Here is a 16549-nt window from a genome sequence, read left to right as displayed (position 1 = left end):
GAAGGCAAAGTTTGGGATGAAACCTGAGACCCTGGGAATGCCTTTTATCATTGTTCAAAACCAAAACCTTTAATCGCTTTCATTTACTGTTAATTGAATTGTCGCTCGAAATTAGGAAATATAAACAAACCAAACCCAACTTTTCACACTTCTAGTACTTAACTAGGATAAGTAGTGATTTAGACTCGAATTGTACCATCCCTGATGATCGATACCTAATTTTACTATACGAGCAGGGCTGTGCACTTGCAGCCTTAATCGAGAGTAACTCAAGGTTTTAAACTGGTACAGTTAGCTGTACCTGAAACTTTGTAGCATACTTTTGTAAGCGAACATTAAGCTTTGGTTATTCATATCCTTTCGGTCATCATTTCTTCTACGCACCCTCTGGATATCTCAATTGTTTTTCATTGTAGCTGGGTAGTTAAATGTTAAGAGCTAATTAATAATTAACTAATTGTTAATGGGATGAACATATTTGTCAACTATACAATGTTTAAATTTTATAACTGAAAATATAATTACTAATGTGTTTTACAAACATCATATACTTGGACATATCATTGCTCCTAGGCAATTTGATGAAAAAACAATTTTAGCCTCTTTTGGGTCTGTTGTTTGTCAAAATTCATTGGAATAAACTTTTTTTCTAGTATAATCAAATATGATGTTTTCACTAATATATAATTATGTGAGCGTTTGGTTAACAAATATGTACTACCTACAAATATAGAACTATTTATTATTAATATTTAATAGTATGATTTTTATTTTTTACTTTTTTATAATTGTAAAGTTATAAATTGTAAGCTGCAATATTATTTACGAATATACTGATCCATTCAACTATATATTAGCTAGTTAAGATTAACATCCAGTGAGCTATTACCAAAACTACCTAGACATATCCATAATTGTATAATGGATGTTGGCCAAACTGGAGGATGAGCACTAGATGCCGAATCAAATAACGGCTGGATTTCTTCTTGTTTTTTGTTTCTTTTTGGAGGAGAAATGAAAATAAATGCCTCAAACTGTCAAACATTATTTAAAAGGACCAGCTGGCTGGACAATTTAACAAAGTAAACCATATTCAACATATCATTGGGCATGTGAAGATATCCTTGATAGAATGTACTTTTCTCTAATTTACATGCAATTTCCTATTCAAATTGTCTCACAACCAGCTATACACGACTACTACTTGGGCAGTTGGGCATACAGATCTTTTCAGGATATACAAACATTTGGAAGTACATTAGTGCATCTCAACTACTTACATTCCAAATTTAAACATTCGAACGTGGTTTCAGGTCGTAAGTTCCAAAGTTATTATTGAGCTTAATTAGACTCAGAGAGTCAGACACATATATATACCCTATCATTGTAAATTTAAGATACAATCAAAGTGAGAAGAGATTCAATTGTGCTTAAGTAGTTAAATAAAATGAGTGAGACGAGAGATAGGGATGAACACAGCGTCGACATCATCCATGGATCCCCGCGTGGAAGCAGCACAATGGGCAGCCCAAACCTGACAATTTGGGAAGCTGACCCGATGGAGAGCGACAAGTCAAGTGGGCATGGGAGCTCTAATCAAAATAATCCAAATGCAGAAGCGCCAGAGAAAGAACTGACCCTCTTTGCGCTACGCCTCGCAATTTTGGAGCAGTTGGCAAGCGGGCTTGGCACGCTTGCCTTCGTCTGGGCCACTGTCGTCCTCCTTGGTGGTTTCGCAATTGTGTTGTCACGACAAGACTTTTGGTTCGTCACCGTAATCCTTGTCATCGAGGGTGCCCGCATTTACAGCCGCAGTGGCGAGATCGAGTGGCAGCATCAGTCAACATGGACATTTGCCAATGGCCCTCAAGGTAACGCGGGGCTTCTGCGTAGAGTCAGTGCTTTCTTCAACCCTACCTCGGCAATCGAGGGAGATCGACAAGTTGAAGGCCGGGATCAAATGCAAGCCGCCCCGGGTCGATTTGACAAAAGCTCGAGGACATGGAATTTTCATGAGATTCCGCTGCTTTCATTTTGGGGCCGTGTCTTCTTGCTAAAGAATATTGGTGAAGTTCTCGTCTGGCTACAAGTGAGCTTTGCCCTCGGCTCCATGGCTCTCTCACTTCACCAACTTGCACGTCAAAATTTTGGCCACCTGGCGGATACTAAAATTGAGAACCGAGATATAGCACTCAACCTGTTCTATGCACTAGCTTTAGCCAATGACCTGCTTTTCCTGATGGAGAAGCTGTATTGGTCTTGGAAAATTAATCAAGCCAAGTTGCTAGAGAGTGTCAGCACGAAGTGCGGATTCAAATCTAGCAAAGCGACGACAGATTTGTTGAACCGCTTCTTCTATGATGTGTACTCTGTGTGTATCAACGAAAGCATATTTGGTGGCTTGAAGAAGGATTTAGTCAGCTATGCAGAAAAACTACTTGAATCCGCAGAGCCAGATAAGAATCTTATGGGTGCACAAATCTTATTGCGGTTTGTTAATCATGAGCAATTTTCCTTCGATACAATCCGTAAGGTTGGGACCTCAGGGAAGACAATGGAGAGGCTGGTCGAGATGCTGAGCTGGAAAAATGAAGCCGACAAACAAATCCGCAAGTTGGCTGCCCAGGTAGTATCCAAGATATCAGGGAAGAGGAAAAGCTCAATCCGCATTGCCAAAATACCTGGCTCCCTTGAGGCGATAGCTTCACTGCTCCACACTGGAAACCACAACAATGAATCAGGCCTTGAGTTGAACCTCCTAGGGCTACTAATCCTTAGAAATCTCTCTAGCGAACATCAAAATTGCGAAAAGATCAGGAAGTCCCCAGGCCTCATTTCAAAGATCATAGAGTTCACCGACACTAACCCAAACCTCCAGAGCATTGAGTCCACAGGCACTAGCCCGAACCTCCTACTGGATGAACATCCAGTGGATTCTCAGATCAAGTTAGTTAGACGGGCTTTGCAGGTGGTTTGGTTACTAGCAAGTAGCAAAGGGGATACCGGGAATGCACTACGCCAACAGATATCCAAGAATGTTTTTATTGTGGGTTACATAAGGAAGATACTGAAGCATGGCAAGACACACATGATTATACAGAAAATATCCATTGAGATACTGACATACCTGGCAATGGATGAAGAAGCGACAGAGAGGATTGCCAGCACCGGTGGAGTCATCAATCTCTTACTGAAGATATTTTTCCAACCCGGGGTTTCAGAGGAGACGTCAGTTAGTGATGAAGCTGGCGAGGCATTGTCGATGCTGACAATTAAGAGTAAGAAGAGTTGCAATATGATATTGCAGGAGTGCAAGGTCTTGGTGCAGCTAGCTGGAATGGTGAAAGAAAAGCTACAGGGTCCCTATGCTTCTAGGATATTGCGTAATGTCTGTGTTTATGCTACCCTGTGCAATGACAGCTGCCTTGATGAGGCTATTAAAGAAGTCTTTCCTATTGTAAGTACTCTCTCAGACTTTAATTAGGTACCCTAATTGAATTAATATCAGTAACACTGGTGGATCACAGGACAAAAGTGAAAGCAAATGTATTCTGACAAATAATAATTTCAATCCCAGAGTCAAAAATCAAAATCCTCCAGTGCAATTATCAATAGAACCAAAATATCAAAATGATATCTAAATACATTGTCATCAATTTCCTCTCTAATTAACATCTCTCCCCTGCAATTATCAATGTAGATACTTAAGAGAACCATCGCTGAGAAGGGGAAGCTACTGGAGGTGTCAGTTGGATTGCTCGTAGCGATATGCAAGCTCATGAATCATACAAGGTTTCACGAGGAACTGGCACAGACTGAGATTGACCTTACTATGATTGTAAAGAGATTAATCGACATACTAGAAGAATACAGGTACCCAGACATCAAAGTTCCTAGACTGAGAAGATATGTGATCGAACTCTCGATCTGGATGATGAATGCTTCAGATGGCCACATTGAGCTATTTAAGAAATTTGACATGGAAAAAATGCTTGAAACAGTGGCTGAGACTACAACAGAGCTAGAAAACTTCCATCTTTTCTCTGGCAGCGTCGGATTATCTCAGCATTCATATACTGTTGCTGATCTTCTAGGAAAAGCATCAGCGCTATTGCAACCGGCATCTAGTACATCAGTATGAGACAATAATTGAAACCAGGACAAATGGTTTCAGGTTTTTTAGATTCACTTTTAATAACCTAAAATCCTTAGGGACAACAAATATCAGTGTCTATGAATTCTATTGTTTTCCATTATTTTTATTTTCTTAATCCTTTTATTTTTGCGTGGAATTGGAGGGGGTGGGCTAATTTTGTAATTTTACCAACTATTTTTTTATGTCCTGAGAACAGTTGCTGTACTGATAACAATTTTGCATAAATGCTCATAAATTGTTGCTTATTTAGAATTGATGATCACTTCAATGCTGCGTCATTGCCTCATTCTTTTCCCTCCTGATGACAAAAGAAAAATAATATTTCTTCACCTGTCACTTAGTGATCTAGAATTACTACTTAGAAATGCAAATAAAACATAAATGTTATAGGAGAGGACTGGGAAAAAGTGCAGATCATGGAAGCAAGGGGATGTCTACTGACATGGTGGGGGCCACCATGACAGCAGCTTGACCAAGACGTAAACATTAGAGAAAATCTGGTACAAAGTACAGGATTTCAATGAAAACTAGGGGGTTGCTTATTTTCCTTGTTTGCTTTTCAGTATTTTGCAGACTGTTAGGATGTTTGTGTGGCACAACAGTGCAAAGAGTTACAACTGGTACCAGATCTGGTATGAGAAACCAGTATTGTGGGGAGTTAGGTAGAGAGACTTGATCACAATCATATATGAAGCCCGTGATGTACTGATGTCGGTGCGGCTTCCCACTCTGCTGTTGTGGCCCTGTCCCCCTTCCTCCAATGTCTTGTATCTCTTTCTTCTTCTTGTTGTTGCAACAGGAATTAAATTTTCTTACCGAAATACCGAATAGAGGTTCATCAGCTCTCACTAGTATGAGTCCAATCTAGAGTTTGATTAAGAAGAGGGTAAGAAGGAACCTTACATAAAGGTGTAATCAGAACTGTCAAAATCGGGGGTTTGAACGAATGCCCGAGTCAGAGGCTTTCTGGACAGAGAAGAGGCGAAGATGAAGAGAGAATAGATCGGATAGTTGAAGAGGTAACTGAAGTGAAACGGATTGCTGAGAGCTTGAAAGAATGCTTTCATGGTGGACAAAAAGAGAGGAAAAGAAAGTATCAAGAAAGAGTTTCATCTTCTTATAACCAACTACCAACTCATAGTTAACCTGAGCAAAATTTAACTACTCACAACAGAACGAGCCATCCCAAACAAGCTACAAACTGCAAGTTTTTTTTTTCCTATCATATATCTGAGATAATGTGGAAACCTCATAGTTTATTCGGGTGGGAGCACCAGAAGTCATTAGTATCGCCGATCGGACTAAAGTTTTCATCCTTTTCTTCTTACCTTTTTCTGGCTTTTTTTTTTGTCATTATATTTCATTTATAAAATGAAGAAGAATCAGAATCCATTTTGACTATAACGTGCCCCTGAAAATTAGGCTCCTATCTTCAGGTGAAACTGAGATTCATTGGCTGTTAAACATGTAATATAGTATATATAAAAAATCAAGTGAAACATGCAAGCAAACTTCCCTTACAATTCCAGATGCATGGTCCGATTATAAACAAAAGAAAAGAAAAACAATGTACCACACAGAAAAATGTTGAAAAATCAATCTAGTCCCATTGATATAAACAGAAGCGATCCTGAAGCAATGTGGTGCCTTCCTGAATTCACCTTCTCAAGCAAGCCCAAATTTTCACACCTGCAATTGGAGCTTGTGAGCAGCCAGAGCCTCAGATTCAAGCGTTGGCTGCCACAGAAGTGTAGTTTCGGCAAGTAGAGAGGTTACAACATAGGGGTCCATGTTTGAAGCCGGTCTACGATCTTCCAAGTAACCTAGAAAAAAGAAAAAAGAATATGTCAGACATCTTCAATTTACAACTAGAGAACACCGCAAATATAAGTCATGGCTGAATGATCACCTTTTCCTTTCTGCTCAGTTTCTCGTCCAACACGAACTGAGCACCCGCGATTTGCTACACCCTGCAAGTGAGAAAACAAATTTGGTTTTACTTCATCCATCAAGTTTTAGGGTTAAGAGAAACAGAGGTATGTCATTTAGTTTGAATTATACCCAAGAGAAGGTGTTAATGCTGGCTGTCTCATGCTTCCCTGTCAGCCTCCGCTCGTTACCTTCTCCATAAGCACTGATGTGCTCGGGGTGGCGAAGCGAAAGATTAAGGATGGCCTTTTTTATTACATCAAAGCCACCATCTTCACGCATACTCTTGGTACTGAAATAACAGTAAGGTGGTTAATTTATAATATAGTAAGGTTGCAACATTGAAAATTCAATGGCCAAACAAAGCGCTTTTTAGAAGATTGACTGAAAAAAGAAATTCAAGGGGAACCTGTAATTTGTGTGACAACCTGCACCATTCCAGTCACCCTAACAATGCAAAGTTGCTAATCAATTTCCAGGGTTCCATACGTAAGAATTCAAGTACGCTTATGTTTCTAGCTGAAATTACATGCAATAAGTACCTCAATTGGTTTTGGATCCAGAGTGAGCACCACATCAGCTTGCTCTGTGATTCTCTGTAAAAGACCAATACAAGAGAAAAAAATAAAAACAATAATGACTTTAAAGCAGATGTCAAATAAATCTAATAAATTGACATATTTACAATACCTCAAGAAGGTATCTAGAACACCAAATATCATCTCCTGCCTCAATTCCAACACTTGGTCCAACTTGATACTCCCACTATTTTTTTTTATTTAAAAAAAAATTAACCAATTAACAATTATCATTTGAGTTTTTGTCTTTATGCTATCCATCAAAAGAACAATGAGAAGTTAAAGAGTATTACCTGCCCAGGCATAACCTCTCCATTTGTTCCACTGATGTTAATTCCAGCATATAAGCATGCCTTATAATGAGCATCGGATATGTCACGACCAAAAGACTTATCTGCCCCTACTGCACAGTAGTAAGGCCCCTAAAAAATTGTGGAGTTAATAAAAGAAAGGGCAAATATGAACAAATTTACAAACATATACATGAAAAATGCTTATTAATTACCTGGGGACCAGGATAACCACCAACTGGCCAACCAAGAGGCCACTTAACATCAGTTTGAAGTAAGGTATATTCCTGCTCAATTCCATACCTACAAAATATATTGAGTGAGGAAGCTACCATCAGTTCAGAATCTTCAGATATGATTATGAACGACCAAGTGCAAATCTTATGAATAAAAATAATATACTTCAAGGACAGGTGTGAAAACTTACCATGGTACTTCATCAATGACCTTTTGATTGCTGAATATTTGAGCAGCTCTGGCTCTTTTGTTGGTGGGAATTGGCTCGCCAGCTGGTGTATAACAATCACATATTACCTTCAACATAGGTATAAAAATTCCCATCAGAGATATTAAACAAAAGAAAGGTATAAACAGAAATGAGAAGTAGAGAAGTGCTAACCAATATATGATTGCCTCCACGAAAAGGATCCTTATAAATTGCTTGAGGACTACAAAAGAAAAAAAAGATCACAATTATTTTGAAGCACAAGTATTAGTTGTTGACTTTTCTTACTATTAGCGTGGTACCATGTGGATCCTTATAAATTGCTTGACTACAAAAGAAAAAAAAAAGATCACAATTATTTTGAAGCACACGTATTAGTTGTTGACTTTTCTTACTATTAGCATGATACCATCAACAACAAAAAAAGGGATAACTTGAAGCGGTATAGTTCTGAAATAAGTCTGCACAAGTGCATCACACCAGTATGCAATATGTATGTAATACATATTTTGAAAAAGGACATTGACATTGTAAATATCTTGAAAGGGGAGGTAGCGCAGTTGGCTAGGAGAAAAGTCCTTGGATTGTTGGTTACCCAAAGGTCGAGAGTTCGATTCCCCCTCATGACTTTGTAGCTTTCTGCGACAGTTTTATAAAAAAAAAAAACATTGTAAATATCTTACTATAAGATAACTTCACTATCTTCTCCAGGGGCTTGTCCAGTGCTGGATCCGTCATAGTTCCATTTTGGCAGCTCTGATGGGTGTTCAACAGGCTTGGAAATTGTCTGATGTCACCAAAAATAAAAAAATAAAAATTCTTAAGTTAAAACAAGTGTAAGATAATAAATCCACAAAATCTGTTTGACCTTTTATCATTTCAATATATGATAAAAAATCAATCAAAATGTATACCCTTGATTTGCTTCGGATATCAATGCCAGTTCCTCCAATCCTATAAATGACAAAAGAATGCTTCAAAATTTTGAAAGGGAAATCTGAAACATAACAATGAAATCTAAATAGTTACACAAGTTGAGTTTCTGCAAATTGCCCTCCATGTCTCGCTATAGTTGCACATGAGAACCAACAATTATTGTACTTACAATTAACAGCAAATTACAGATAAAGTTCTGATAAAACCCCAATTCAAAACAAAGGTCAATCAAGAAAAAAAAAACATAATCCCAGAAACATGCTTGGTCTAGTTTTGGCTTCATTTGAGCTCTATAAAAGAATTAATTATTAGGTAGCACAAAATGTTGCATTGTGTAACAAAATTTAGTTTTTCAATCAGTCCATTTGAAATACATCAAAGTGAAGGGCGTTGTCATGAAACAAAATTTGAATCTTCCTTACCAAATGTACTCGGCAATAATTTTGTCAGTGTATGGTTTGGTATCCAAATTTAGCAAGTCTTCAAGCCTAGAGACCACACCAGAACTGTCAGTCTTTGCAGCCAACACCTTGAAAGCATTGCCAACTTTCCTTGATCTTGGTCCTTGAGGGGGTACCAATAGAGAATTCCATAATTTGGTGCTAACCATGCGCCTTGAGTTGCATACAACTCCCTTTGGGCAATGTAAGGATGGCACCAGTGTCTGAGCCATAATAGGAGGAGATAGTATACCTCCTCTCTAACTCTCTATAAAATCTGCACGAAGTCGTAAATAGTTTGTAAGTAGTGTACATTCATGTGTAATGTTCAAAAGTGTTTTGCAAATTGCATGCCAAAATTTATTACATTTGCCTTATGAGACCCCCCTTTCTCCAACTTACAACTGAGACGAATTTTTGAGAAAAACCTGGAGGTTATTAAAATCTAATTCTATGGTGAGCAAAGATGACTTCCATAATAGTTTCATATATCAGCTAAAATTAGTTCCCAACTAGATTCTAAAATTGAGAACCAACCATCATATTCATTTTTTTTTTTCCTTTCTCAAAAAAGAAACATGTGCCACCTTCTGAAAATCCCCATATTCACTTTAAGTGATTATAGTTGCAAACAACAAAAAGGTACTAAAATCATATCAAGTTGAGGAAAAGAAAAAAACTAAAATGTCCGCCACATTTTCATATTCACTAAATAAACCCGGACATCTAAACTTTGATCGTAGATCAAAAATTGGGGCTCAGCAAAAAGGACTCGGTAGTGTAGGTCTGTATTCTCAGTACTACAAACACAAAACTAGATTCAGGCTACTGTAAGTCAACTAACCAGTGCGGAGATCGTCGCCTGGAGTATCTCTACCAGCGGCTGAGAGAGAGACAGTCAAAGAGACGAAACAAAAGAGGCACAGAGAGAGAGAGAGAGAGAGAGAGAGAGGCCCAAACAAAGGCTTAATATTTTAAAAGAGTAATATTTATATAAAAATAAGAGAGATTTAATAAAGGCCGAAATTGTGTTGCCTTTTGGTAACGGGATAGGGTTGGAATTGAGTGGAGGGCATTCGTCCTTTAAGACTAACGATTTGGCACATAAAACAGATATGGTTTCTCTTCGCCTCATCTTATATAATAAAATTATCCGCAACATAAAATTTCATGTATTAGTTTTCTTTAGTTTAACATTACATGAAGGGAAAAGGCTACATGCACCTAAATTTTCTTTCGTTTTAAAATTTCATGTGACGCACTATTTATTTGTCTAAAAGTATTTATATTTATATATCTGAATCCTAAAATATTTATGTTTATTACTTTTCTTTGAATGACTATAAAAAAATTCAAGTTTAAAATTTTTGTTGAATAAGGAAAAATGCAGCTTTTAAATTTTTTAGTTCTAATAAAATGAAATGCAAGTACTTTTATCATGAAGTACAAACATATCGAGAATGCGGATAAAATGTGATAACTAAGATATAAATACTTTTATTATAAAGTATAAGCATATCTATAATGCACATAAGAGACGGATAAGATGTGAATACTTTTATCATGAAGTGTAAACATAAAAAAACGGATAAAAGATCACTCATATGCAAATTTCTCTTACGACTTACGAGATTAATTCAGTGAACTTACTATGCTATCTTACAATTTTCGGTGAAAATGTACCTAATTTGTAGTGTATGATTCTGCCAAGTTGAAGTGTACAAATCTTACTATGTGGTTTATTGCCGCAATAAATTTGCTTCAAATTTATTTGTTAAAAGAATGTGGTTTGGATTGATATTTGTAAGATCTTTACAGGTTCAATTGAAAATGTACTAGTTATTTGTAAGATCTGTACGGGTTCAATTGAAAATGTACCTAATTACTACCCCCTAAAACTTATTTGTATATATTGACAAATGTTTCCGACAGAAAAATTGTATATATTTTTTAATTTGGGTTTGGATTGAAATTTGAGAAAATTTGTGAGCGACAGACAGCAGCCTTCCAAAAAAGATAATGGATTGCTTGGATGTTGTCACATTCTAGTCAATAATTGGACAAGAAGTGATTAGGAAAACATGGACCAAATATGTTTTTGTTTCCGGACAAATACCCGCTTACCTATCAAAGTTTTCTCCATTTCTTATTTCTGAATCAAAACAAAATTGCGCGTTCATTTCTCAATCCAACTTACATGGTAATAATTCTCCACCCAAACTAATAAAAAACATTTCATATTGTTTATTCTCTGTATTATTTAATTAGACTAATTTACTAAATCAATTTACTTGTTATTAAATATTAGAATTATTTATTCACACTTACTCTCCCAAATTAAAAAGATAGCTACTTAATTGGGTAAAATTAATTCACCGTCATAATTAGCAGTTATCATTAATGTGGAATTGTAAGCTTAAAATATACCATCCGCATGTCAGACAAAAAAAAAGAAGGCCCTTGCCGCATTCCCTGTTTTCTCTCGACCTTGATTTTATAGTCTTGGAAATTGCTTTTAAACAGTTTTTTTTTTTTTTTTGAGATATAATTGAGTCAGGTCTCTAAACTATAAATATATACAAAAAAAAAAAAAATTCTGACTAAATATCAAACATGCAACTGTTAAAACCAGTGTTTTAAAATGCGACAGCATATGCTTATGCAGTCGGCAGCTATGCTCAGAATGCCATGCAGTCCCTCCCATGCGGTTTTGAGCATATGCAGTCCGAATATGCGGATATGCGGATTAAAAACGTAATATGCAGCGCATATAATTAAAAGTTCATATGCATTATGCGGAGTTTTACCATCCCATCCCAAATTATTATATTTTTTATATACAATAAGACACATTTCATGTTGGTTATGTGGAAATAAATTCAACTATATGAATATGAATATATATATACGTGAATTTTTATTTTTAAATCCGCATTAAAATCCGCATATGTGTCCACATACCGCTTATGCGGTATGCAGTGGCCTTCCGCATGCATGGACAAAACCGCATTTTAAAACACTATATCCCATTTTGTACAAGTCTTGTCTAATAAAATGTATAAAATAAGTAATTGTTGTCTGAAAAAAAAACATCACTTTGCATGTTGAGATTCTTCCATTAACGTAAAGTGATAAGGTGATCGAGTTGGAATTCGCATCCTCTGAGATATCTCATATTTTGCGTGACCTTTTGAGAAATCAAAACCGTTCAAATATGTTCTGGAATAAGTCTGTACTTTAATCTGTATTACATTCAGTAATTGCCTAATTGGTAATGCCAACAAGTAAGCCATTTCTAAATATCAGTCCGATAACCCAAATACTAGCAGCCAGCAGGCACCAGAACCTTTGTTTACAGTCTTTCTTTTTTTTCAAAATAACTTTTTAAGGCAATGTTGGCATTGGTAAGAAATTAAGAGAATATGGATAACTATATTTTGCAGATCTTTCTTAATTATCTAATTATTTCACAATTGGAAAGCAATCCAAGCCCTCACAAACCTTCTCTTGCATGTTTTCTTAGTACACGCCAGTAGTAATTAATAATGAAACTTCAAGTACCTCAGCAAATCAATACATGATGGTAGTAATGAACAACGGGATTCTTGAGAGAGAGAGAGAGAGGAACAGGACCTAGCGGCTCTTGAGAGAATATTTTCTAAAAATAAAACAGTGACAAGCTTTATTTAGACCCTTACAAAGAGTCAGATTTCACAGGTGACACCACACATCAATCGTAGCATCAGAGTGTTCTGAAGAGAGAAGCAAAAGACATTCTACAAATTATCCCTCGGCATTGAAACAAAATTTACCAAATATGATTCCAGCTGTCATTGACAGCTTTTCCAAATTTTCAACTTTCATACTTAACGGCCAAAACAATAGTAAATTTATGTAAGCTTCTACATAGACCGGGGCACCAAACTTAGGATTGTTGTAAATCATAAAAAACAAGAGCCCTTTAAGATACAGTGCCCAGACCTCTCCAAAAGCTATGCTTTTAGAAGTTCCTCTATTACTCAAGTGCCTAAACCCTCAGTGACTCGATTTTATTCCGGAGAACAGCCTTCCGTGTCTCAGAAGCAACAAAAAGTAAAATGATCCCCAAATAAAAAAAAATATATCTGCAGTTATAAAATCTAACAACAGTAAGAGAGCAACACCAAGAATTCCCATACAGAAACCCCACAAGATCCTATCTCAAAATAGAACACCTCACCATAAAATATGACAATAATTTTTCTTTTAAAAAGATGGTTATAAGAGTGCATTATCTACTCTTACTTGCACAGCTGCTCAACTGCAGCAACTATCTGTGCAGGCTGCACAACAGTCCAGTCCTCAAGCGTGCCCGCATATGGTGTTGGTACATCCTGAGATGACAAACAAATGATTGGCCCATCCAAGTAGTCCCAGAAATTGTCAATGATTGCTGCTCTGAGACTCGCACCGATGCCACCGGTACGCATACACTCCTCCACAATCAGCACACGGTGTGTCTTCTTAATCGAGTTGCCAATCGTGTGCAGGTCAAATGGCTTAAGCGACCTTATGTCGATCACTTCAGGATCATACCCCTTATTAACTAAGGTTTTGGCAGCTTGCATGACATGGTACCTCATGCGGGAATACGTCAGAATTGTGACATGTTCGCCAGGTCGCACCATCTCAGCCTCCTCAAGGGAAAGCACATACTCCTCATCAGGAATCCTTTCTTTGAGGTTATATAGCAGCACATGTTCAAAAAGGACAACAGGGTTTTCACTTCTTATGGCCGCCTTCATGAGACCCTTGGCATTGTATGGGGTCGAGCATGCAACCATCTGTATACCTGGGATAGACTGGAAGTAGGATTCCAGACGCTGCGAATGCTCCGCACCGAGCTGGCGGCCAACGCCACCAGGCCCACGGATGACAATTGGAATCTTGAACTGGCCACCGGAAGTGTAGTGGAGCATCCCGCAATTGTTGGAGATTTGATTGTAGGCGAGAAGCAAGAAACCCATGTTCATGCCCTCAACAACGGGCCGGAGGCCTGTCATGGCAGCACCTATGCCCATCCCAGTAAAGGAGTTCTCAGCGATTGGCGTGTCGAGAACACGCAGGTCACCGTATTTCGTGGCAAGGCCCTTGGTCACCTTGTAAGACCCACCATAGTGGCCCACATCCTCACCTATCACGCACACAGTCGGATCCCGCTCCATCTCCTCATCCAGGCCTTCCATGAGCGCCTCAAAAAGTAGTACCTCATGCCTGGCACATGAGCAGGATATGCGGGAGTTAGATTAGTTGTTCAATAAAGTTTGCATGGGCTTTGTATGTATGTCTAACCAAATTTATCTTATGCATATGTCATCTGAGAATAAGGGTTTATGTGCAGATAACCCATTGCAACACAACGATGCATGAAACAAGCTTAATGTGCACTATTGACTATGTCATAAGCTTAATAACAAATGCTGATCCAGTATGACAGCGGTGGCATTTTTTAGGAAAAGAATTCTCAAAAAGTGAAAATGTAACAGAACTTTCACAGTAAACAGGAGCAAAAAGTATCATGTTTGGATGGGTGTGAAAAAAATGCTAAATCTAAGTTGTAATACAAAATTAATACAACTTCTGTGCTGATAAGAAAAACTAAAACATAATCTATTAATATAAATAAACAACAAAAATAGTTAAGTATATTTCAGAGTTTGGTAATGAATGGACAGACCATCATAATGGCAACTGCAATCATTAATTTTTAGGTTGCCCATATCCATTTCAGAAAATTTTAGCAAGGCAAAGCTAATTGTTGCTGCCAGATAAGACCACCACTAGATTAGCATGGATCTGAGTTCTTGCTTTTAACTATAAGCCGAGTACTTGTATTAACATACAAAATCATTTGCAATTTCTCCCAACTCCAACACTTCAATATATATTTTGGTGAAATGATATAATGGACTTATGTGATATTTCCATTTAATTTTTGGCTTGCCTGTGTTTGATACTGTGTTGCTTCCAATGGGACTACTTGAGGTTATATGCTCTAACAAGATGGTCTGGTGAAGAGTGGAAACATGGACAAAGGCAAACGATACCATTTGTTGTTGTTTATCTCTTTTAAATAAATTTCACTAAGATTAATATTTCCTTATTAAAACTTAAATCCTCTCATAAATTTGTAATACTGTAATGACAACTTTACTATCTTTATTTGCTTTAAGCAAGCCACAGCTAATATGGTGATGAAGTGCCCAAAAGAATACCAGAAAGAGTACTGCTTAATTATCTAGTTACTAAAAGTAAAATTTGGAAGATGACCAACTTACTATAGTCAATATGTGCTTAGCTTAGATCTCAATCAATTATTCTGGACTGAGTTGGGTCCTTGGGAAAATTGCGATTTAATAAGTCAAGTACTAACGTGGCAAGCGAGAAAAGATGCTTTCTGATTTTAGTTGACCACATATGAGACAAGCTATAATTTCAGGCTCGTGTCTGAATAATCTAAATATCTAATGCTACTTCAATGGTTATAACCGTTGATGGGAAAAGGCTCTATAAGCTAATAATTACCCTTTACAAAAGAGTGCATATTTATACAAATAGATGCAACAATGATAACCTAATCAGAAAGGCAAAACTACAGACATGCAGCTCTGTGCAGCAAATCAAATTTGAACAGCTTTGATGATTAAGCACATTTTGTATACTAAACTAGTATGTAACATTTTGGCTCCTGTAAGAATGCCGTAAAAGAACATCTTATCCAGAAACAGAAAAAAAGCATAAATATAAGACTGGAAAAAAAAAAAAAAAATTGTCAGGCCATATTTTACCTTCTATTAAATTTTACTACCTTTCCTTAGACCTTCAAAAAAAGTACTAACTGATTTCAGCCAAACCTCCTAAGGAAAAGAAATATAAATCTAAATATCAACGCAATCTGTTAATTTCTCTTCTTGTTACCCAATTTCAACAGCCATGCTCATTTCATAAAATGGAATATCCAATAAAATCATGTGCAATTAAGAACAACTGTGCAGCTAGTCAATGAAATTGGATGAGCAATTTTGTTAATACTGAATAGACATTAACTTGGCATATTTGGCAAAGAAATGAAGCTGATCAATACAAAATTGAGCAAGGTTTTACTTACCCAGGCTTCGAATCTGTAGCATTTGTAGCAGCAGCCTTCTCCTACAATAAGAAAATATAAGAGATTGTACATCAAAACGAAAGACAAAGCAAAATGCTAACTCCACTAATCAAATTCACGCCTTTCACTTACCGCAACCGCATGAGTAATCAAATTCACGCCTCTAGCGGGCAGTCCGCCATGAACCGTCGCTTCAGATCGCACAACCAGTGCGCCTCCGTTTCTCGCGGTACTGGGCGAAGCGGCAAGCCTCACAGTTCCTACCCGAACCCCAACCCGATCGCACGCTACCGGAGTCGACGGAGCGGATAGGAGAGCTGCCATTTGGAGAGACGCCATGCTTTGTCAAGATCAAATCCGCCAAGGGGATTTAACAGAGTTGGTTTTAACGAGAGGGGGGGACGGATTTTACGAGGTAGAACTGCCGTGTGAGGCGAGCTGTACTAGGATAGTTTCTCCGTTTCACTGGAATTGGAGAGCTCTTGAGAAGTGCGTATCCTCCGAGATATCTCTTATTTTGCGTGACCGACGTGTCCGGTGCCTATTCGGGGGTGACGTAGGGGGCCAGTATTATTTGAGCTTTGAGATTCGCGCAGAACGTATTGCAACGGTTGAGATTTTCCAAAAA

General features: G+C 37.5%; 3 protein-coding genes across 3 annotated transcripts; 1 reads left to right on the top strand and 2 right to left on the bottom strand.

Annotated features, from left to right (window-relative positions):
• Positions 1-1349: 1349 nt before the first annotated feature.
• Positions 1350-3763, top strand: LOC144573037 (uncharacterized). Its single transcript, XM_078322716.1, has one exon. It carries the CDS (start codon positions 1448-1450, stop codon positions 3482-3484), a length of 2037 nt encoding a protein of 678 aa, XP_078178842.1. The 5' UTR covers positions 1350-1447; the 3' UTR covers positions 3485-3763.
• Positions 3764-5657: 1894 nt separating this feature from the next.
• LOC144573032 (glutamine synthetase leaf isozyme, chloroplastic-like) lies at positions 5658-9051 on the bottom strand. The gene is made up of 13 exons (XM_078322711.1): positions 8757-9051; positions 8313-8352; positions 8082-8185; positions 7573-7621; positions 7381-7487; positions 7169-7256; positions 6957-7085; positions 6776-6850; positions 6628-6681; positions 6495-6532; positions 6218-6377; positions 6066-6126; positions 5658-5979 (listed from the first exon to the last, which is right to left on the bottom strand). The coding sequence occupies exons 1-13, from the start codon at positions 9005-9007 to the stop codon at positions 5840-5842; spliced, it is 1296 nt and encodes a 431-aa protein (XP_078178837.1). The 5' UTR covers positions 9008-9051; the 3' UTR covers positions 5658-5839.
• A 3738-nt stretch (positions 9052-12789) lies between these two features.
• LOC144573034 (pyruvate dehydrogenase E1 component subunit beta-like) lies at positions 12790-16384 on the bottom strand. Its single transcript, XM_078322712.1, has 3 exons — positions 16054-16384; positions 15922-15962; positions 12790-14027 (listed from the first exon to the last, which is right to left on the bottom strand). The coding sequence occupies exons 1-3, from the start codon at positions 16258-16260 to the stop codon at positions 13055-13057; spliced, it is 1221 nt and encodes a 406-aa protein (XP_078178838.1). The 5' UTR covers positions 16261-16384; the 3' UTR covers positions 12790-13054.
• Positions 16385-16549: the final 165 nt, after the last annotated feature.

Source organism: Carex rostrata, chromosome 21 (genome assembly GCF_964058835.1).
Source record: "Carex rostrata chromosome 21, lpCarRost1.2, whole genome shotgun sequence".
Taxonomy (NCBI): Eukaryota; Viridiplantae; Streptophyta; class Magnoliopsida; order Poales; family Cyperaceae; genus Carex; species Carex rostrata.
Note: the sequence above shows the minus strand (reverse complement) of the source record. Positions and strands in the feature narration are given on the sequence as shown.

What these genes read in the sequence shown, in the direction of transcription:
- LOC144573037 (XM_078322716.1), top strand. Translation starts at nt 1,448, where the DNA reads ATGAGTGAGACGAGAGATAGGGATGAACACAGCGTCGACATCATCCAT.
- LOC144573034 (XM_078322712.1), bottom strand. Translation starts at nt 16,260, where the DNA reads ATGGCGTCTCTCCAAATGGCAGCTCTCCTATCCGCTCCGTCGACTCCG. An exon ending in TGATTACTCATGCGGTTGCG is followed by an intron (nt 15,963 to 16,053) that starts GTAAGTGAAAGG and finishes TTCTTATTGTAG; the next exon opens with GAGAAGGCTGCTGCTACAAA. An exon ending in GCTACAGATTCGAAGCCTGG is followed by an intron (nt 14,028 to 15,921) that starts GTAAGTAAAACC and finishes CTCATGTGCCAG; the next exon opens with GCATGAGGTACTACTTTTTG.
- LOC144573032 (XM_078322711.1), bottom strand. Translation starts at nt 9,007, where the DNA reads ATGGCTCAGACACTGGTGCCATCCTTACATTGCCCAAAGGGAGTTGTA. An exon ending in GATAGTGAAGTTATCTTATA is followed by an intron (nt 7,622 to 8,081) that starts GTAAGATATTTA and finishes TTTCTTTTGTAG; the next exon opens with TCCTCAAGCAATTTATAAGG. An exon ending in GTTCTAGATACCTTCTTGAG is followed by an intron (nt 6,682 to 6,775) that starts GTATTGTAAATA and finishes GGTCTTTTACAG; the next exon opens with AGAATCACAGAGCAAGCTGA.